The sequence below is a fragment of the Triturus cristatus genome, chromosome 9 (assembly GCF_964204655.1).
Source record: "Triturus cristatus chromosome 9, aTriCri1.1, whole genome shotgun sequence".
Taxonomy (NCBI): domain Eukaryota; kingdom Metazoa; phylum Chordata; class Amphibia; order Caudata; family Salamandridae; genus Triturus; species Triturus cristatus.
The window spans coordinates 191940881-191965231 of record NC_140592.1 but is presented as its reverse complement, the minus strand read 5'-3'; the positions used below and the strand labels follow the sequence as shown (position 1 = coordinate 191965231).

At 40.8% G+C, this 24351-nt stretch overlaps 1 protein-coding gene across 6 annotated transcripts in view; it reads left to right on the top strand.

The window, feature by feature from the left end:
* Window positions 1-24351, top strand: part of PTPRG (protein tyrosine phosphatase receptor type G) — a 1080885-nt gene that overhangs the window by 488344 nt on the left and 568190 nt on the right. For all 6 annotated transcript variants that reach the window (XM_085624730.1, XM_085624729.1, XM_085624728.1 and 3 more), the window contains exon 5: window positions 4090-4185. In XM_085624730.1, the coding sequence (XP_085480856.1) occupies window positions 4090-4185 (96 nt within the window). The remainder of the gene's footprint in view (window positions 1-4089; window positions 4186-24351) is intronic.

Here is a 24351-nt window from a genome sequence, read left to right as displayed (position 1 = left end):
CACAGTGCCCCAATCTACCTAATTATAACCTGGCAGAACGTGTCCTCCCCTATGCCCACCCCAGAGGTGTGGCCTGAGAAATGGGTGACATTTCCTTTGTGGTCTGCTCTTCTTTCACTGAAATTGGTGTCTGGCTGACTAGAAGGATAAAGGAGGGTCAGGTACAAGTGTTAGCTTCATCTGCTTGTGATGGGATATGCCTCATTGAAGTTAAGTTCCTGAGCACAGGCAACAAAGTTATCCTGCATATGTACAGAACACCTGCCTACACCGCTCTTGAAGCAAGTTTATTATGCATTTTCCTAATGTAGTTAAACCAGGGACTCTGCTTCACATTTAGCTTTGGGCAATCACAGATTATCTCTCGATTAAGGGTAGTAGGTGCTTTGGATCAAACAGAGTGCCACAAAAAAGTGGACAAAGTTTGATACGATCTTCTATTAACGGGGCACCTAATTCAAAGTGGCATATGACTGTCTCACAACTAGAAAGGATGGAAAACTTGTTCCTAAAATATGTTGAATTTACAATTTTAAAACTGCATAGACAGGCAACCATGGAAGGGCTGCTGACCTATTTGTCACTGTAGTGGGTGACACACGGGGGCTGCAGTCCATTACTGACATTTGACTTGGAGGTGCTGGGTACAGTTTTTACCATATTCTAGGGACTTCTAGATAAGCTAAATATATCAATTAGGAGTATACCCAATCTTGACTTGTAGGGGTAAGAGAAAATGCACTGGGACCTGATTACCAGAGTCCCAGTGGACAGATTAAAAACCAGCATTGGCATAGCCAATAGGTCTCGCCTTTGCGACCTTATAAGTGGACTACTGCTAACATTTGTAAAAAAAGACACTAGAGCAGTAGAGACCTACCTTTCTAGGTAAAGAAAAGCCAATCCAAGCATACGTAAATACAGACTGAAATGACACAACCTAAACCCTGATGGAAGCGTAGTCCCTGTGGGGCAGCCCATCGCTAGGCTGCTAACCAGGACCTGCTGGAAGTGGGGGCTGCTGCACATATGCAACTCCTCTGTAAAATAACAAAATAGAAAGTTAATTGCATTAATCATGCAACCAATATTTTTTTCTAATGGACACAGATTACAGAAAAATCTTTTTAAGCAGAGGTCCTGAAATAATAGAACAGAAGTCATGAAAATGTGCTTGTTTATTGTCTGGTTTGAAATAGCAAGAGAAAGTGTATCAGAAAATCGTTATATTATGGTGATATGAATACATATCTTATTCGTTGTCAAAGGATTATTGGATTTCTGTTGGATTCATTATTTTCTAGAATTCTTTCCCTAGTATATTTATATACTTTTCTAAAGAGTCCATGATGACCTTTCATTAGTACACTTGTCCCTATACTGCGGTCTGGCCTTACCTATATGGTGCATACAATGGAAGATGCAACTCCACCAAGACCAAAGTACATCATGCATGCTTTACTAAACCAGTAGCCATGTATACAATATTTCTAACTGGAAAATCTAGATGTGTATATAAGCCTTTCAACTCCTTGTCAGGAGTAGTAAGCACTATACAAGAACAGTTTACATAGGAGCAGTCAGGGACTGGAAATGCCCAGAGAATCGATTAAACAGGGACTGGGTGATTTGAAAGCAGAGAAACTCAAGAGACAGAGCTTTGGAGGTGAGTAAAGATGGGAAATACTGAGACATGGAGATGGGATGGGGTAAATGCACCTTACCAGAGTGACCCCATAGCAGTAAAATATAGACACAATGACACTGGGACATTGGACTTGAGAAGAACATGGAGCAGGATAAGGAGAGATCCTGCTCTCTAAAGAGAGATGTGGTTAATCTGCATTAATATAACTTAGTTCGGGAACTAGAAACTCCAGGCAAACCTCACCAGACACGTCTGGTGCACAATGTGGACTCACACAGGCAGCTTGGAAGGAGCAGGACCCCTGGCCTTACAGAGGCCCCCGGGGTCTCAAGACTCTCTGCACATGATGTACAACACCGCCACTGCTGACTCTGGTGAGGTGGGGAGGGAAAACCCACTAGGAACCCAGAACATGGCGGTCACTCACAGTGGGTAGGAGGAATTCAGGGGCCCCAGCCCCAGCCCCCCCCAATTCATAGGGAAGCCTGGTCCTACAAACCAACCACGGCAAGCGTCCAGCACCCAGACCCTCGCCGGCCCCTACATATCTCCAGCACAGACAGAGCCTCCATTGGGAGACCCCATAAACTGCGGACCTCAGTCTGTTTTCTCGAACCTACAACAGCAAGTGGCCAAGGAGCTGAGAAGTGCAGCCCTCCGCAAAAAGCGCCTCATTTGCCAAACTATTAGGCAGATATTTTTGTGAGCTCATACCCCCAAAACTGTCCTGAACCTCTGGATATGTGTGTCAACAGGAAGCTCTGGAAAAAAACAAAAAAACTACTGTCCCTTGCCGTCATGGCGCACGGTACTGACCCGTTCATCAGCAGCCAGGGCCCAGGGGAGTGCAAACCCCTGTACACCACGGAGAGAAGATGGCACCGGTTCTCCGATCTTGCCCGCTTCTGTTCAAGCACGCTATCCGTTTTTAAGAAGATAACTTTCCCTGTCCCAGTGCAAGTAGACCTACGCAAGGCATACCCTTTATTCAAATTGAGCTTTTTCTTGTTGCTTTTCATAGAGTTGCTTCAAGGCGCTACATTAGTACATGAAGTGTGGGAACAGTCACACATATGAATGTATGAATATTTGCCTTACTCATGACTGTTTATATACCACAGCATGTGGCACGTGCAGAACGCGCTGGCCATCCAGATTTATGATAAAATGTCTGAGTTAGAATGTTGCGTGCAGTTTTTCTCTGTTGGGAGTTGGCCTTTAGGAAAAGGCTGGGCAAACCGATTTACCATTGAGGGTGCTTAAATATTGCACAGGATTGCAAAAAAACAAAACAAGAGATCACAAACAAAACTAGTGCGACCGCTAAAGTGAAAGCGACCGCGCTGTGTTCAATTAGTAACATGATCCACGACGAGGGAGGAATGCAGCTGGCAGCCTGCGCGCTGCTGCTCGCGCCCGAGAGTCAAACGCCGTGGGAGTTCTCTTTTGGAAAAGAGGTGGGACATGCACCCTCCTTTGGACATTTGCGTGCTTTGATTTTGAAATCCACACGCAATGGCCAATAAAATGTGTGAGAGTTGCCAAAATCACACGGAGAAGTCGGTGGAAAGTTTGGAGTGCTTACAAGAAGCCTCCCCATAGTGCAGCGCATGCGCGCTGCGCTAGGCTCGACCTAAAATTATATAGTAACATCAGTCCAAAAAACATGCATTTGATCATGCAAAAAATCCCTACATCCAATTTAGTGGTCATACTTATGGTGACTATATGCATGTTACGGGGAACCTTTTAAGAGTCTGCTTCTCATTGACTGCTTTCCTGCTCTTGAACAAAAAAAGTAACTTGATTTGTTTATTACCTAAAATTGATGGAGTGGTGGCAATGTCTCTTGTATTTGTATGCAAACAATGAGTCACAAGAATGATCAAAAGGGAACAACTGTCAAACTGATGTACTGCCCTTACAAGTAAATCGTTATATCCATGCAGCATGTCCTTGAAAAAAAATTAAATATAGTTGGATAGTTTTAAAAATAAATATGGTTTAGTACAGAAGCAGACTTTCCGTGTTGCCAGGCTGTTGTGAGAACAAACGGATGTGGGAGAAAAACTTTAAATATAAAAAATACTTTTCAATTCCATTTCCAGCTATAAAACCAGGAATGCAAGATGGTATAAAAAAAAATAGACATCGTTGCACGTTAGGTTTGCCAGTAAAAAGGATACAGTTGGAAGTACTCTGAGTGGCATGCTAATGTTACAATTTAATGGAGATAGAGATATTCGGTGATTATACAATTTATAGATTGTATGTGCGTGAGTACATATTTTTTAGGTAGAAGTGATTACCCTGTAAAGGGAGGACTGTGCAATGTAGTTGTCACATATATTGGGTATGTACATGTACTGGTCAAGTCTGCAGATAAATGCAGATGATTAAAAGATCAAAATGAAGTTACATTTTTCTTTTTACAATTACAGATGCAGATCTACTTTTACAATCCTGATGATTTTGATAGCTTTGGCGCCGCCATTTTGGAAAACCGAGTAATTGGTGCCATGTCGGTCTTCTTTCAGGTAAATAAAGATCAGGCTCACCGTAAACTGCTGAAAGTATTTTTTATTCATGAAATGCTTCTAGGTGTTAAAAGATGCATCTGTTCTCTTCGTGCACCTGTCTACATGAAGGATACTTCATGCTGTCTAATGTGTGACTCAACAAGTAAATAATCGTGTTTGCAAATATAATGTGAAAGAGTGCATGAATTATCCTGATTTTTATTGCTGACTCGCTTTTTAGAGGTACATCATTCCAGTTGTTTATTTCACAACTGAATCCTACTGTGCAAGTTTCTGTGATGAATATTAACAGCTTAATGTGCACTTAAGTTGTATTTGGTGTAAATATGTTTACAATGGAGTGTGCTTTTTAAAAAAAAAAAAATTTATTTAGAATACAAATTGATTATTTTCGGAACGTACCGTTAACTATAATGGACACGAGGGCACCTTTATAGATGACTCAGTGATTAGGGTTCTGACTGTATTTTAGAACATACGAATGCCCATCTGGCTAATATGTGTTGCTTCAGCACACTAGAGAGCTGTGGTACTTTCAGAGAGTTTATCGCTTTTGACTTCTGGCCAAGCATGTAATAGTAATTCTGATGATCGGTGTGTTTCAATGTATTGCTCCTGAATGATCAAGGCAGAAATAGGTTATGGGAAGAGAAGGATTGGAAAGTACATTGCAAAGGCACATGGACATTCAATGATTTTGAGGTGTCAGCAACACAAGGGTGTTTGCTAATAAGGAGCAAAACATAAAGCAGTAGGTACTTATTTTGTAAATAAAATAAGTGCAGGGGCCAGATATTTTCTTAATAGCCGAAGGCTGATGTTGCAAAATACCAAATCAGCCAAACTTTGATTCCACCACCCTGCTCTCCTATCACTTTATTTCCTTTTTGCTGTTATTTTTTGTTTCTACTTTGTGTTAGTGTTTTTTTTACTATTTTCTCTTCCTTTTCTTTCTCTTTCCTATATTTTCTCTTCCTCCATTTCAAAGTTTAATGGAAACAAATCAGTCACCAAATATGAGTGCAGACGCCCACCACCTGTATACAATTAGCAATACATTGTTTTTACTCCGGATGCCCCTCGGATGCTGCACCTACAGGTCAATGTCCCATTCTAACCAATACTTACGCAAGTACCCAATATTTTGATCAATTGTATTTAAAGGGATTACAAATAATACTGACCTCTTTAGACTGGATTTGGTCCTCCGGGTTAGTTGCCGAGTACCCTGCTTTGAAGTTGTTGGTCTTCTTTTTGTAGAATTTTCTTATTTTGCCTATAGTTCCTCACACTACCCATGACACTAGTAACAATCTGGTCATAAATAGATGCCTCTTGTGTAGACCTATAATACTGGAATAGAGTGGCTAAAGATGACGGAGCGAGGTTGGAAAGTGGGATCTTTGCTCTTTAATTAGGGCCACCAGGGCGGTCAATATGATAGTTTGTAGAAATTTGGGATTAATGATAATACTTTTTTGTTATTAGAATAATTGTAAGTGGAAAACGGAGTTGGACAATGATTATGAAACAAATTGCCAAACACTTAGAAATGCTTAAATGTGTTTACTTGAAAACAATAAGTATTTTGTTATAAGCATCTAAATGTGTTTATGTATACACATTCTTTTGTCATTTTGGTGTATTAAAATGGTGGTCCATCCACTGCCTATGATTTATATTTGTTCTCAGATAAGCGGAGTTTGAGCGAAAGGGCACTGTTGCATGAAATAATGAAATAATTCTTCATAGAGTCCTTGAGCACCACATGCAGGGGGATAGGGGGCAGCTGTATGCATATACAAACTCAGATCAGAAGAATGTTCTACAATAAAAGGTCAGCTGAGTTTTGACTGGTTGGTCCAAGAGATTACTTCTGATGAAAAAGTATTTGTATGATTTTGTGAACTGTTGAATTTCAGAATTCCTGAAGTCACTTAATTTCTTATTGGATAGTGTTTTCCAATACTTGGTTCATAATTTTATGTCATTGATCTTTGCCATGACCTTCCGGCTGCCTTGGGGTGTAATAATCAATATTGATCTTGTTGATTTACCAACGGGATCAGAGAAAGAATAAGCTTTGGTGGCTGTCAGAGGGGGTCATTTGTGTGCAAAGAGGTATATCTGTACAGCACCTAATTGCCTCTAGCTAAGTTTGCACTATGCAAGAACATACTCCTATAACCATGCATACGTGTGAGTTGCACATTGAATACTGCAGAGATTCTCAATAATAGTAACAAATGGTGTTCTTTAGATATGAATGGCATATTTACCGGGCAACACTGCATTAAAATCACTGCCTAGCTAAGCAGGCAGCGTGACTTGGGTTAGATCATTGACTCAGTGGAATCTTGCTTGTCCTGGATGGACTGTATAAAGGATAAATATATCCATTTCCATTTGCCCACTTATTTTAACTTGCAGCCTGGAACAGAAATGATTCTCAGTACAAGGGTTATTTTTAGGGCCCCCTTCTGCTACCTTCAGAGCTAGCATTTACAATACATTGGCTCGGGTTCCTGGGCCATTCCCTATATAGCACCATGTGTATGAACAAGCTTGGAAGAGTTATATACACCGATCTGCACCAGTGGCAGTGAAACTAGTAAACAGATGAAATTATTGTGACCACTGTTAGTTGCATTTTCATCAACTTTATATGCTGAATCCGCATCTAAGCTGAAGAAAACCTGATGTGAGACTAGATTTGAATCAAAGGTGCCCTTTTGCAAATGTAGCCCTTCTGGATGACCTATGCACTACCAGTAATCGTTGGCAACCCATGGAAGACACTGCCCATCAATCACCACCAGAAGTTCCGTAATGGGAGGCAGGAACCATCCATCGGATCTCCAATTTGTGTAATCCGACCAATAAATGTTGTTGAAGAAATTAAATGTTATCTTCATGAGGTCTGATGAACCTATCATGATTGTTTCAACAAACGAATTTTCCATGCTTTCCATTATGTTTACCTAGATAATCAGCATTGTTGCTGATCGGCAGCAGAAGTTCTGGTCACTCAGCTTGCTGGTCTTCTGGTGTTTTTGAGATGTATATGGTTTACTTAGAAAACAACTTCCTTTCTCAACACCCATAACTTCATAATTTTAATGATTTTAGGTTCCTCAATATAGCAAATTGCATTCTCCTCCATAAGTAATTTAAATTATGCTCGTGATACCTGCTTTTTCATTTACTGCAACTGATAAGGGTATCTATTGAATCTTCTTTTCCTTGCTTACATTTTGGATGTAAGGATGCCTACCTATGGATTGCTGTTTTTCTTTCATTATTTTTGCCTTGATTTCTTGTTGCCTGCATTAGCGTTCTTTAAATTGACTTATCCGGTATTCCTTTTTAAGGAATATGATACTTCAACATCTAAAATCAATTTTTTATCATTTCATTTTATGCAGAGAAATGATATCTGTGCAGAATTTGCATAATACGTTATTGACCCTCAAATGCTTTAGAATGTAGTTCACATAGTTGAATGACCTCTCCAATCAGAATAAACCCCTTTGATTGATTAAAATGTTCTCAAATAGCAGTGTCCAGTTTCTCCTCCATTTTAGTTCAATCATTTTAAATGTAATATTTTAATACTCAACAATCTTCCAATGCCTGATGCTTAAAATGTACTCACGCAAATTGAATGTCGGTGTCAGAATTTGTTCTTTTAAATGCAGTGCTTTTTCCCCCCTGGTAAATGTATGATTTCCGACTTACTTTTAACCGAGAGAGTTTCAATTCAAAGAACGTCAATTTGAATTTTTATCAGCAGAATAATACTACACATTAAACAAGAGAAACGCAATTATTTTGTGGCCAAACTGTGAAATATTAGTCTTTAAATGTGTGATATTCTTCATAGGAGTTTCATTAACAGTCTTTGTGAAGCTTGCTTAGATATCTGATGCACAGAAATTACAGCAGTCATTCATGGACGACCTATTATCTTCACCCATATGGTTTGGTGAAGACTGATGGCTGGGATACCTGCTGATTACAATTATCAGCAGAAAAGAGGCAATTACTTGTATATCCCCCAAACTGCAATATCTTAAAGGCCTTGTGTATTCCATTCCTTATTGAAAAATGCAGCTATAGATGCTTTACGCTTGCATAAAAGGCAATGCATGGGGTTATTTTACAGGAGCATTGCAAAGTATATATGTTCTGTTTTAGCAACTGAAGCACATTCTAAATGAATATTCCTGCTGTCTCAGGAGTAAGATCTGTTTAGCAAGATGTGTTGTTAATGAGACTGTCATTTGTTCTACCAAATACCTGCATGCAGTCTAGACACAATTGTGCCCTGTCCCCATGATGAGGTAAGTCTTTAGAACAAATAAAACGGTGTCTGCAAAAGAGCACCTCGTGGCCATTTTGTAAGCCCCAAGTTTTCAGAGCAAGATGCCTGGTCTTCTGATGATCTGAATGCAAATTCATTTCCATATTTAGCTTGAAATTAGGAAATGGCCGGAAGCTTCAGTGTTTTCAATAACAAGAAGGCTTACAATATCTTTGTTTATTCTTACTAATGTTGAAATAACTTATGAAAATATTCAAAGTCAATAAATACAGATAATATGTATGACAATGCAGTGTGAAACCTATTAAAGTTGAGCCGATGAGAAAAATTGCCCGTGATGGTATATTCTTAATACACAAAACTTAATACACCAGGTAGTATTTACATAATGTATGCGACACATAAATGGGGGGGGGGGGGTGCCAGATCCTTCAAAACCGTGTTCTAGATATATATTTAGCATTTGCTTTTGCTAGTTATCAAAACAAATATACAGTAATACCCTGACATCTAAACATGACCTTCACCATTTCAAGGTTTAGTTAATTAAAACCGTAACAATGTTACTAATTCAAAAACCTAGTCGGAGGCAATTTAAGACAAGAATACAATAGTGCCGGCTTCAAACCAGATAGCAAGTTTCAAAATAAGTCTGCTCTTTTACCTTAGCATTGCTTCTTGAGAGACAAAAAGAAAATATGCATACACCACAGAGTAAATGGATGTGACTAATTCCAAAAAACAAAAGCATATTACCACGTAATCCTCCTGATTAGACCTGGGTGAATGTAGCACCGCCAAGTTCCTGTCAATGACCACACAAAACCATATCATAGTAATTTTCATTTTTCTGTACAGTTGAGTGGGGGGGGGGGGGGAGTAGGGAGATGGCAGGGTGACTGGGTGGGGCGGGGCGGGGGAGGGGGTTTCACCATGGTGCCTGTGCTGCTGACATTCCCGAAGATGATTTGCTGTTCGGTGCAGGTAGTGGAACTTGGGAATTTAAAGAATTCCAGAGGGACATGGATATAATAATTTGTACATTTGTGTCACCACCCAGTTTATAGGTGTCGACCACTGTAGGAACTATGGTGATTCGTTCATGTCTGTGTGGTAGTCTTGATTCATTCCCCAAACTTCCTTGAAAAATAGTGCAGATATTGCAACATCTTGCCCTGCACAGCTTCCACCAGGTAAAACTTGCCCGAATTTGTGTCATGAAAATGTCACAGTATTCCAAGAGTTGCAGCCTTTACTGGTTAAAAAAAATTACATTAGTACTAAGTGATTCCAAATTTCGACCTGCTGTACTCCAAATGCATCCATGATACTGCCCTCCTGCAAACCAAGTCCTTCAGTAGGAATGATAGTACACCCATTAGACTGAGAGCCTTAGTAGATGAAACATGTGCATCCTCATCTTCTTCCTGCCTTCGTCATTACTCCTTTGCATTTATAAGGCTCTGCTAGAGTCAAGCACAATATTGCTATATTTGAAACCATAATTATTAAACATTTTGTTCTAAAACAAAGTTACAACTGAAATGTGTAATGTGGTGGATTCTAGACACTTACTCTGACTAAATCGTACAATTTTATCAAATCGAATTGATCAAAATATCTATTTTCATTTTAGCAAGATGATAAAACGTGGTTATCCTCTGGGAAGAGGATTCTGTCACATGCTCAGCGTGCTGCCCGGATACTGCATTTTCTACCAAGCTTCAGAACAGCACATTTAACCTAAGGGGTGTTCAGAAACTGTTCATGAATGATTTCACAGTTCGATTACATGCCATAAAACATGGTCTGGATGTACAAAATAAATGCATAAAAATGATTATATAGCGATTGGCAAAATGCCAAATCTGCTTCAGGCCTTTTATATATTGAACTCGTCGTGGCTGCCACACAATCTGTCTGCCTAAATGAAAGAAAGATATCTTATTAAATTCTGGTTGCTGTACATGGTGCGACTGGCACTGTAGCATTGAAAAGTAGCACCTAGAGTCTAGTACTCCATTAATGTTCTGTTTTGGTATAAATTATTCATTACAACCATTCCCAATTGCATGTCAGGTGAGAACCTACTGTGTGGCTCCAGACCAAACCAGAAATAATGGCAGTACACAGGTTGTAACTTGAGCCACACTGCTCTCTCGCCGTGAATACAGCGGTACACTACATTTTAATGCATATGTTATGGCTCACTCATTTTTACTCCAGTTCACTGTAAAGAACTGGATTAATCATGGTAACAGCACAACTTTGGCTATCACGAACAACATCCTTGTAGGCCACATGATGGACACCCCCCCCCCCCCCCTTTGGAGTTGTTCGCTATTAATCCGCAAATGCACTTTGGCCCCCTACCAGGAAGCGTTATGTGAATGCAGCTAAAGTTCAGTACTTAAAGCTAACATTTTTGTGAAGTAAGAAAGAAGCACGTTAAGAGAGTAAGTGAATTCCTTTTTCTACTTTTAGGCGAGATTTGGTCCAAACACAAGCTTTATTTTACAGATGTACTAAAGAGACGAGTGCAACTTGAGCACAGAAATGTTTTGATAATATATACTGATGGATTCAAGCGTTTGTAAGTAAAGCGCACAAGCACAGTTTAGATTGTAATGTTACTCAGGCAGACTTTTCAGGGTTGTGTAAGTCTTCAATTTATTGATAATACTTGGGCATGCACATTTCGTTTTTAATTTGGTGATGAAAAAAAAATATTGGCATGTTATCATACAAAACTGAAGTATACATCTAGTTTGAATGGACAACAGCGCAAATATGTATGTTTGCTTCAGGTGTTTATATTTTAAGGCATCCTTGGGTGCATAGTAATTGCAGCTATTTTGACAACTTTAGGTCTAGTTACACAAGCTTTAGCTTCTTATAATGAGAGCTTGAGATACAATCCTGGTTTTCTCGTCTTTGTTAACCTAGAGTGTGTGAAAATGCAGTGAACATCTACATGATTGAATTTGGAGTAAGGTTTGGCTCATAGAGTACATACAAGTAGTTAGGACTACTCTTGAGATTCATCATACAAATTATAGCAAGAAGGAAGAGCGTGGTTTTGTCCAGGTAATCACTGGATAAGTGATTAGATAAATAGAATATACTGGCATTGCAGACTCAGTCTGATTAGTTGGACCCAGCGTCATCTGCTGAATGTATTCTTGCCTTGTAAGCTGTTGTAAGATCTTTCAAATGTACCTTTTCCTCAAACATTTCAAAGCATATGCAGAGCCAGTGCATTGATCTTTGTACCTCTGTAGAAGTTGACATTTTGATGCCCTTCTAGTGGGAATCTCCAACCCCCATCCTCCGTGCTGGGAGATGCATCAGTAGCAGCCAATGTATTGATATAATTGGATCTGTTCCAGAAAACACATCCTGGCTTTTATCAAGGAGAGGGAAAAAAGTAGTTCCTAAATAACAGCATCTAGTACATATAGCTACACTTTCTAGTAATCCGATTCCTTTTTAGGTCTCGCCTGAGCCAGCGCGCATGCTCTGCGAGGCATTTAGTAAGGGCTTTTAAACCCTGACCACACGCTTGTACTTGTGTTTATTTTTAGATCACCCGCAATTGGCTTTTGTGTGCGTCTTTGTAAGAAAGACAGCACGCAATTGGTCCAAGGCGGGTGCCTGTCCCGCCTTCTCTGTGTCCTGGCCTAGGGTACTCGGGAGCGAGCAGCAGCACCATCTGTTTCCAATGATCTATTTGGAAACAGATGGCGGTCAGCGCTGGTCGCGCTGGTTATCGTGTTTAAAAAGCAGTAAGGCTTGGGGGCAACCGTTTAGCTGTATATTGGTCAATGTCACTTTTATTTCTGTTTCGAGTGACCACGGAGTCCTGCGAGACTAGTGGGGGGAGGTGGCACCTGGCAGCGGATGCCATGTCTAACGCAGAGCTGTACCTGGGCTCGCTAGGTCTAGAGGGCTAACTCGTATCTAGGCACTAGAGCAGACCTTGTTTCTGTGCCCCGCTCCTTACCGGCTTTGTTGCGGCTTTAACATGCCTGTTGTGTCTGCTTATGCATCCTCTGGTTTAGAGTTTGTCACACCCTTTCTTTGCAGCGCTGCAAAGGCACAGGCTTACATAACAGACACTATATAAAACATGTCACTGTTGCACCCCTTATCGTTAAGTAATGCACTGCGCGGGGTAGGGCAGATTTGCCGCAGACCTGACTCCTCCCCTTTTCCTCCCATTGGCTGGTACAGAGGCCGCAGGTGTCAGGGGTGATATGCGACCACGTGCCACATGTCACACCTTTAGCTACCAACACATTGCATGCTGGGGCTTATAACTACTGTCACTCTGCACGCTGGGACTTGTAGCTCAGGAATCAAGGAGAAAAGCGAGACTACAAGTTCCAGAAGGCACTTTGCCGTACATAGATGTTTAGTTCTCCAGGTTCTCTCTGCATTGTCACTTCTCTGCCTTGTCTCTTCTCTGCCTTGTCTCTTCTCTGCCTTGTCTCCACTCTCCCTTCTCTTCCTTTTCTTTTCTCTCCCTTCATCCTACTCTCTTCTCTCCCTTCATCCTTCTCTCTTCTCTCCCGTCATCCTTCTCTCTTCTCTCCCTTCACCCTTCTCCCCACTCTCCCTTCTCTCCACTCTCCCTTCTATCTCCTGTCTCTCTCTTCTCCTCCTTTTCTCTTCCTTCTCTCTCTTCTCCCTGTATAAGTCTCGAGACCGAGCTGGCACCTCGCCCGCAGTGCTGCCTGATGTCTGCCACACTAAGCCCCGGCATGGCGTGTCGGATTATCGAGCCTCGTTAGACCACCAGCGTTAGAGGCCCAGGGGTACACAGGTCTAGGCGGGATAGTGTCGGGATCTGGGGGCCTAAAGTCTAGGTTTGGCAGCATGGAAGAATTGAGCCTCGACATATAAAGGCCCCGGAAACAAGAGGCCGTCCCCCAAGTCTGCCCCACCGTGTATCCGAGATTCAAAACCTTCTTGTGCCTGGAACATTGGGGCACACGTCCCAGCTCTGCTTTGAGGCACTGTGTGATGCTTGATGTATAACCTACCGCGACCCTAATCAGGTTATATTCTGTAATTTGGTGTGATTTTTCTTTTTAACTATTTGATCTTTTTTATGTTCCTGTACTTGAGTCATCCACATCTAACCAGGCTTAACCCGACTCGCACAACTATCTAACCCCTTTTATTTTCGGATTTTAAATCATTGTTTACATTTTCTCTTTCGCCCTCGCTATCTGCATTTCATGTTTTTAACATTAACTAAACAGGTGTTCTGATCTGTACGACCGAAACCCTATCACTGTGGCGGCAGTAACAGGGGAGTGGGTGGGAGGGGGTATGGGATTCAGGTACTCCCTTTACATCGGACAGAAAATAATGCAAAACATCAAACAAGACTTTTAAATATCTGAACATTGATTATTTCGATATCCCTGGCTTGTTCGGCGCTGTCTCTCGCCAGCTGTTTCTGCTGCACAAATCCCATCATGTACATGTATTCATACAAACTTTCATACACACATACATACACGCACATACATTTGTACATACACACATGCATGCATACATACATTATATGTAAAACAAGCATTGGCATAGCCAATAGGTCTCACCTTTGGGACCTTATAAGTATTTAATTAGGCAGCACAATATCCTTGGTGCAACATAAACTGTTGCATAGCTAAACACATATAAGGTCCCAAAGGCTAGACCTATTGGCTATGCCGATGCTTGTTTAAAGTTGCTGGCCTGCTGATCAGGAAAAGTGCAAATAATCCATGATCAGGATGAGCACGCTGTTGCCCTACTCGTGCACAGCCCCATTGTCTTTATGTATTCCACGTCTAAGCCGCCGCTTTCTTACACTTCACTTCAATAGTCAGTGATACATCAGGGGAACTTCTAGCCTTTTGTGTGGGATCTTCCATACCAAGGTTACACAACTGACAAACCCAACTCAGGAATACCCTTTTTCTAGATGCATCTATAGCATCTCCAGTTATGGGTCAGTTCTAGATAGTCTGGTGTCTTTCATGCATTATTCTGCCTATTGTATGATGATGTTCATGGGCTTTACATTAATTGGCTTCTTGGTCAAAATCATCCTCGGTATGCTTCCATCTTTCTTACGATGAAAATTTGCAATCCATGTACTTAATTCATGATTTATGAATAAAAGTTGAATTTGTATTTTTTTTATTTTGTATTTTTTATTTTTATATGATGATCACTTGTACACTAGTAATTTTTATAGGTCATTTTGGCTTCACTGATGACCCAAGGAACAGCTAATCTTTGCTTATTGTTCTGGCAACATTTCTTGACATTGGCAAATTGTTAAGCACTGTAGAAACAAAAATGACGTACAATTATTACGTTCACATGATAAATCGCCAGCGAAGTTTTTTACGCACACATTTGTTTGCACGGTTCTGTTCCACTGTAAATTCTTGTTGGGGAGACAAACCTTTAAGAAAGCACATACTGTAGGTAGGTTAGGTGGCAGTGTGGAATGCAGAATATTGGATAGTGTCAGTCTAAGAGCAGGCATAGATATTACCTGCTTAACTTTCCAGTGCATGGCTTTTAAACATAATTGGTGGATTCCAAAAACCGACCCAGAACAATCCACCATAGTAAATAAGTAAATCTAAATCAAGAATTAAATAAATAGAAATAAAAAAAGCATAAGTGAAGGAGTAAAAAAAAAAAAAATACTTTGTCTAATAGTATCAAGCTGTTCTTTTCTACATTTTAGTGAATAGGTATGTACCTCTTTAACCAGTAAAGCTTGTATTCGGCTTTTTGCATGGTTGGTTTCCAACTTAGTAGTTTTGTATTTTCAAAAGGTAAAGTTTCCTGAGAATGTTTGTCATATTCTCTTCGAAAGATGACGATCTTAATGGTACCTGGACTTTTTCCTAATTTCACCAGTTAGCAAAACGACATTGCAATATATTTGTTAAAAATATTAACGTGCAGAGTAGACAAGGATCTGTTTTGTAAATGATTTTGGTTCTCTGGTAGCTGAGCCACTGTCCAGTAGTCCCATTGATCGACGGGAGGGGACGGAGGGGGGGGGGGGCGGTCTGCCAATGGGCCAGGAATGTTTTAGTGCATAATCCACAAATCACATTGCAACACAGGCATTTATAAAACAAAAATGTCCCATAGCGAAACTAAACGATCATGAAAACTAGGTTAACACAATTCAAGTGACCTACCTGGACATCTCAAATATATGAAGTCTTGACTACTTTCCTCTGCACACTGATGGCATACATGTGGGCTCTGGTCTTTTAGGGAGAACGTCAGCAGAACCAAGGGCGGCTCTTCTGTTGGAGTGGAGGAGCGTCACCCATATAAATTACCCTCAAATCCCCAGAGATGAAAAATAAAATTATTCCTTACCATTTTAATTTTCATTCTCTGTCCCAAACAGAGTGTCAGGATGGGGCGGTGCCTAATTGACAGCTGCAGGGAGGAGGATGGGCTGTATGTGTACTGTTTTAAGTCTGGATATCTTTTTGACGGTGGTCTTGTAATGTCCAACCACACGTGCACTTTAAACATTTCTAACCCAGCTGTCTTAAAACACCTGGGTTAGAGCAAGTGCAGGCCTCCAGAGCTCTGTGGAGCACAGAGTGAGGCCGCTCCCTCCAGTCAGGGTGCTGCTCTCATGCGTGAAAACAGTGCCAGTATTGGTCAAGGGAGTTTCCTGATGGCTGGGCTGCAGCGCAAGAAAGAGTAGGTCTGTTGCGGAGGACTCGGTAAGTATTTAAATTAATGTAATTTTTAAAAATGTTATTAGCGCTCGCGTGCCCGCCCCGTAGATGACATCTGCCACTTAGCTTAACATGTGAAATTGTTATATCTTAGAGTCAACACAACCAGTCTAAAACACCAGAAAACTAGTAGTTAGTTAATGCAACATTCCCCAAATGTAACCGGTTTGTGATAGTGTGAGACAGTGAAAAGGTAGATTGAGTTAAACACAACTGATGAATACTAATAGAATCAGCACTGACACCCTGCTACAGTTCATCACTTATCCCAATTTAAAGCAGTGTTCCTGTCACAGTACACAGCCTTGTTGGAAGGGAGATTAAAAGATTGTGACCCCTACACAAAATTGGGTCTATGCTCTTACTGGCTGGCCCTGCAGTTGAACAGGATAAGATCTAATGTGCACCGGTAACAATTGCAAAGGTGGGTGTGGGGAAAAGCTGCAACTTTGCAAAGCAGATTATCTACTGTTGATTTACAGTGCAGAGCATGTGGCAAAGGTTGTTTTTACGGTGCTTCCAGTTGTTGTGTTCTTGCTTCTGGGACCTCTTTTGCCACCAGATAAGATGAGGATGCTAAAGAGAAAGTGGCATTGCGGTGTGAGGTTCTGTAGGTTAAGATTCTGAGTTTAAAGTTCATTTTAGCTTTTTTCTGCTAATGCAACCTGAGGATGTGGAGCAAATTATTAATAATCTGCTGGTGCAGGGTCACACCACTTCGCCACGGTTTCTTATCAAGTAAGAAGGAAACACTGGAGAGAAGTCAAACCATAGGTCATTTAATGATTCATGAATGGGCACCACCCGACAAGTACCATCAAGATACCCAAGGAGAGAGCACACTTGAACGATGGTTACATGGGTTTTTATAGGGAAGATCACAAACTAGGAACACCCAGAGGTAAATAGAACTTTGGAAAGAACACACAAATGAGGCAAGGCAAGAATCGACAGCCTCTGTGTCTTGTGCAATTGCTATGTCCTAAAGCTGGACAACAAGATATGCTATTCTGAGTAGACTTTACTTGAGGATTAACCATTGCCTGAAAACCTTCGAGCAAGCTGACTCTGCATGTTTACACAGCCTACAATGTCCCAACCTGTGATTCTTTACTCATGTTTATACAGATGCGGTGTCAAAAAGAGAGCCAGGCTGAAAGTAGGGCAGGGGTGAAAATGGATGAAGCACAGCTTAATCAAAAAATGAAAATCAGATTTTACATTTTAACAGCCCTTCCTTTTCAGCGGTGCTGAATCCATTCTAAGAGGTACACGTATTAATCGTGTACATTAATATTCATCAATTGATCTATATCAGTATGCATCCTCATTTCTCTATTCAATTCATAAACATTAATGGGGGGAAGGCTTGATACTGTTACAAGTAGCTATATAAGCTGAACATATCACAGGGGCATGCGGAATGCAGCAACAGCAAGTGAGAAAGATGGCTCCTATAATCACTATTCCCATTAATAATTTCCATCCCCAAGCAGAAACAATATCTCAAAACCATTCTGACCAAGTCCATGCTCTTTTTTCCTGGTGTATTTCTGCAGCTATTTGGTGAAGCTTTTGTGTGGCACAATTAACATTAAGGGTGTTTTATGTAAATATTAAACAAATGTTTTGTGCTTCTATATTTGGCATTGTGAATCCTTAAGAGAGGACAAGGTGAAGTGATAATGATCAGATGCGGTAGGAGTAGGGGACACTAGGCTATGAACAGGGTAATATGTTTCAAGTGTCCAAAATAGACCCAAAAAATCCCAATACTAACAATAGAAAACACACAAATTTCCCTATTTTTCTCTTTCTAATCCAAAACTGTCAGCTTTTAGCGGGGGCATTCGGGGCAAGTACTTCTATTCCTCCTAATAGGTAAAAAACTTCTCAAAGGGCCTTAATGGAAGATCAACAACTTTACCCATTTCAACCTTATCTATATACAAATACCTATTTCAGAAGAACACCTAACACTATTCCCTATATATTTAACCTGTATGTTTCTTAACCTTCCTTCCTCTTACTGTAGTATTTGTTGTTTGATTGCCAAGGTAACAAAGAGTAGCGAAACGATCAGCCAGAAACACAGCAATGTAATCTCAATTCTCCCCAAATTCCCTCACTACACTATCGGAGCATCAAGTCCCAAGTGTCTTTTGCTTCAAAGCCTCACTGGCAAGCTTATGTACCGGTCCGGACATTGGCGGTCTTGACCACCGGCATGGGTTGCTACCTCTCCAGAGATAGTTTCTTCAATCAAAGTCTATAGTTCCTTTTGGCCCTTGGCCTCATATTGTATCTGGGCTGAGCAATGTCAGGATGTTCAAACGGAATCTGTTCATCTGGGTCAGGCATGATGGCAGCAAGTTATTATTCCAATGACACCATTTCACCATGTTTCAAAAAGATCACCATCCCCAAAAAGCACTTGCTGAGATATCTGCTCCTATTCAAAAGCAGGTATTCCTCTTGTTATCCACTGATCATAAGGCAAAGGGAGTGGCACTTGCTTTCTCCATATCACTGGCATGGATCTACTGTCTGTGCACTTAACAGCAGTCTGAGTGGTGAAGAGAACATGCACTGGACTCTTCTAGTGTGGCTCAAGGCTGGACTTCCTCTGAAACTGTTGGGTAAAGACACCGTCTCTAGGCCTCAGCTTGTGACCTGGACTTTAAGACTGGGAGAGAGACTGGCCTTCACCTGTGAATGGGTCAAATGCAAATCTTTAGTCAACACAGTAATCAACCAGAAAGGTAAATTCAATGTCAGATTGTCCTTGATCTTGGTACACCATATAGATTTGCTGGTCTCCCCATAACCACCTCAACTGGTTACAAGACCTCGAAGGGCAGATCTGGGGGTGCAAAATATCCTGTTAAAACGGGGTACTTTTTGCTGTGCTTAAAGTATGGCACATCATGCACCTCTTGACATAGAACTCTGCACCCTGGGAATCAGATTATTGAACCATACATGATCTGACGTGGCCACTATTCCTTTAGCACTGATGTGGACTGAACTGTGGGCCATGGTAACAATAGCATTCACATAACCATTTGGAAGCATCCATCTTTGCTTACCTGACAGATCTATCCAACATCCTGTCGCATCCTGGCGCCCATATCTTTTACACTGTTTCTTCTCTTCCTCCGTTGCTTCTTCCTTTACTTCCCTAATGCAATCTAGAGTCTGATTAAACATGAGCACTTCTGGTGTCCATCTAGCTGTCCCTACAATATACATTAAACTACACTCTGACTAGACTGTTTGTTTAGCTGTTTCATTGGCAAAAGTATTTCCTTGTATTACCTCATCTATAATTTTCTTGTGGACAAAACATTTAGCAATAGCAACTCTTTTTGGTAACATCAAGGTATCCAGTATCTTTACGATTAATTCCCCATACTGTATCTTATCACCATGCAAATTTAAAAAGCCCTTTTTTTTCCAGAGTTGTCCGAATGAGTGGGCAACTCCAAAAGAATATATATATTGATATTTACAGACTAATCTTTACTTAATTTACAGGCTCTAGTCAAAACTGTCGGCTCCACAGATTGCTCTGACATTTGTTGTATTTTACATAACTCATCCACAGATTTCAAGGGAGTAACTGTATAGGCCGCTGTAGTAGAGCCATCAGGTAGTTTGTAACATGCACCATCCATGGACAGTTTCCCTTGTGAGTCAGATATAGGGGTATCTATCAGGTCTACCCGTCCCTTAGTCTCCTTCTCAGTATTAAATATGCAAAAATGCTTATCTTGTTTTGACTCAGAAAGGGGCAGTAGAGAGGCTGGATTCAAAATGTTACAGCATTTCAGAGTGATGTTTGGAGCAAAATGTGTCAACTCATACCCTGTTAATATCGCACTGGTCAGGTGCTGGGTCTGAATGATTTTTTTAGATATCCACTAAATGTGGTACCATAACTGTCAAATTGTGACCTTAAATATACATTTCAGATTACTTTATTGCAGTGGGGTCCAATGTGAAGGAGAAATATGCGCATGACCTATTCCTTCCTACATGGGACAGTGCCAAGCTACAACCATCTTTTGCATGCACACATTTGTAATGATCGGGGTTTACCTAAAGCAGAAGCATTACATAAAGCATTTTTCAATTGCAAAAAGACAGCTTCACACTGATTAGTCTAAGGAAGCGGCATGTATACATGCTCTAATGTTAAAGCAAGCAAGGTTTTGTAATTAGTGAAAACTTTGGTAAAAAACGTACAGATATTAGTTTGAGTCAGTGGTTTCTGCAAGTTCTGCACCAATTATATCCTATGTTGGTGTAGCGTCTTACCCCTCTTTGACAGGAAGAGACCTAAATAGGTAATCTTCTGTTGACAATACTGTAATTAGAAAAGAGATACTTTGTCCCAAGGAGGCTAAGTGATGCAATACTTTCACTGTAGTCTGTTTGCAACCTTCTGCTGCATTTCTATGTCTCCAATGAGTGGCTCGTGAGCTACTAGTAGATCACCAGGTACCTATGAATAGCTCTCCTGTGTGCAGTCCAACCTATATTTTAAGAACATAGGGTTTCCTATCCCTATCAGTTGCTATTATGGCAGTCCACTCTCCTCCCAAATCAACAGCATGATCCTGTTTCTGGGTCACTCGCCATATCTGGTGGCAGGATCATACCAAAAAACATCAATATCCACTAAAGTCATGATACAAGAATCAATGGCTGCCTGTACATCACAAAATCCTCTAGGATTTTTCCATATAGCTGGTAAGGAGGCTTTTAGAGTGAGTACATCCGTCCTTTTCTAGGCCATATATATCCAATTATACAAAAAATGGGCTATAGCATTAGCGCTGTTTGGGTCATCATAGTCTGCATTCCCTCTTCCAGGAATGAACTGTGGCACAGCTTCCCTCATAGGTCTAATTCGGGGAGAGGAAGAGAGTTCATTACAGTAAACAATTATCGTTGCTGTGGCAGTGTTAACTCTATTTACAGGGAAGGCCCCTATCTGACATTGTCGATTTAATAGCTCTAACATCATCTGGGCCATTCTGTCCTGTAGTCATCTCCCATTGAACCATAAATTGATGAGAAAACGTATTTATCAGACAAAGAAGTTCGCCCTCTGAAAAATCCTGCATCTGATCTTTCATTTCTTCTACTTCCATTTCTAAATCACTCAAACAATTTAATACCATCAATCTTATCGCATCGTGAGAAAACTGAAGTACAGTAGAGCGAAGAACTCGAGGGGTCAGGACAGATGCAGAAAGTACAGAATCATTAGACATTTCAAATGCAGTGGCCTGAAGTGGAGGCGCGGAGGCTTGGGTTGGAGGGCGTAAAGAATGTACCGGTACTGGTTGGAAAATAGGGAGCTGGGCAACCGCAGGCAAAGGAGGGGGAGCCGGGGGTACATGGGGCGACATTTGGTGGTCCAAGGGGAAGAGGTGTTAAGGGTACATGTGTGAGGGAGTCGTTCTATCAACAATCCATCAATATCTGAGTCCACATCTTCTTGGTGGACCTGTACTGCTACTGTTGGCCTAACTATATATTCTTTATATGTTAATAATCTATGCTCTTTATCTAAACATTCCTTTTTCTCCTGAACTTCCTTATCCTTCAATTCCTTATACTTCTGATACTCTGTCTTCCTTTCCTGTTTACTTTGTAACTTCTCTGCCTTGAACTGCCACTCCTTCACTTCTTTCCTCCACATACACAAACTGTCAAACATAGCTGGCCTAACTGTCTTTAAAAACAATAGTTTCACTAAACACTAGAGTTTGTGAGGTTCCATGGTTCCCTCTAATGGCCATTCTAACTGGCGATCCCCTTTTGTATATTTGTTCCATAATGCATTATACATGATGGGACAAATACCATATTTGATGTACATCTCAAAATTTGGCCTACCTTCTGGTGGCGCTGGCTGACTTGTTTACAAAATGCTCTGCTTATCGCAGCAGCCACAAAACGTCCAAAGGGTGCTAAACACAGGCATGTTATATAAACAGAGAGAAATAAAAATATTCTCACATTACCGGTTAGCAAAAACAAATAGTAAGTTCCAAAACCAAGTCTAAGTTTCAAAATACCAAACAGATCCTAGGTTTTAAAATTCCAAACAGATTCCGAACGGGTTACCAGATAAATAAAGTCAAGACGAATACCAAGTTAAGCAAATATCAAACAAGTCCTAACCAAATGAACCGGTCGAATACAGATTTACCTCATGCGTAGTCTTCGACTCCCACCTGTCGATCGTCCCTAATCCAAAAATGACCGTCCGAAGGTCCCAGTCAAGGCCAGCCGCCACCAGGAAGATCAGAGTCAGAGAGCTGAGAAATCACCTTGGACCATGAGCAACACTAGTCTCTTCAGGTGGGGCGCCCCTCAGCGAAGTTCATCTTACCGACACAATCTCCTCCCCTGGTCCGACTGCAAGCCTTTGATGGGGCCACGCGTTCAGGTGCCAATTTGTGGAACAAATTATTAATAATCTGCTGGTGCAGGGTCACACCCCTTCGCCACGGGTTCTTATCAAGTAAGGAGGAAACGACACTGGAACGAAGTCAAACCATAGGTCTTTTAATCATTCATGAAGGGGTCTCCATCCGACAAGTACCATCAAGATACCCAAGGAGAGAGCACCCTTGAACGATGGTTACATGGGTTTTTATAGGGAAGATCACAAACTAGGAACGCCCAGAGGTAAATAGAACTTTGGAAAGAACACACAAATGAGGCAAGGCAAAAATCAACAGCCTCTGTGTCTTGTGCAGTTGCTACGTCCTAAAGCTGGACAACAAGATATGCTATTCTGAGTAGTCTTTACATGAGGATTAACCATTTCCTGAAAACCTTCGAGCAAGCTGACTGCATGTTTACACAGCCTACAGTGTCACAACCTGCGATTCTTTACTCATGTTTATACACATGCGGTGTCAAAAAGAGAGCCAGGCTGAAAGTAGGGCAGGGGTGAAAATGGATGAAGCACAGCTTAATCAAAAAATGCAAATCCGATATTACATTTTAACAAGGATAACAGGAGTCTGTGAAATGGTGGGTAGCTTTAAGAATGATTTCAGAGTGCAGCAGTTCTGCAAGAACAGCACTGCTAGGTCAGTAGACCACTTTGGTGGCTTTATTTAAATGTGGATGCCTAGAAAATGAAAAGGCTGGTATAAAATTAGTCATTGTGGGCGAAAAGCTTGCAAGTTTTAGCAAATCTGGATCACAATTGTTATAGCTTTGCATAAAGTAGATTCAATACTACAATTTAGAGAACTTTTCAGCCAGTCATTATTGCAGATTATAAGTAGGAGAATACATGAGAAGTTTCATTAATAAAATCATTATACCTATGTAATAAATAAGATAGTTTGTTACATAGGAGAATGCATGAGATTGAGTAGGGCATTTGTGACTTGGCTTGTTTGTTAGTTTTGTCCTTCTGATGTGGCATTGTATCTCCCAGGATTCATACTGTACAATGTGAATGGTTTTATGACTGTTTTATGTTAGTGTGTATTGTTTGTGTACAAAGCATGCCCTGCAGTTTTCTTAATCCATGCCTAATTGAAAAATATCTACAGGGAACTAACTGCAGTCGTTTTTTAATCATGTAGTAAATTTTGCAGTCTCAGCACATGGTCGCATACCATATTTGCTCTGAGAACCACTCATGATTTGATAAATTTACGCGTGACATCCTATATCTCATTGAGGGAAGTGATGACTTTGCGATTCTGTGACAAGATCATCGTGGAGTAATTAGCAGGTTCTTAGAGTTGTTCTTAAAAAAGTTATAAGGATAAAAATAGCCGTCATCCTACATGGAAAAAACACAACTTCAGTCATTAATATTGTTCTGAAAATGCAGTGCAGCTGAAGTTCATCTTGATCCTTGGTAATCATGCATCTAGAGATCTGCTAATTGCAGTTTACATCAGGTGAGACCAAAGTAACTTGAATGGAGATTCACAGTGATTTATTGCTGACACCTCTGACAGGTTGAAGCTGGCATCAGACAAGATTATGATCTGCTGGATGGAGAAG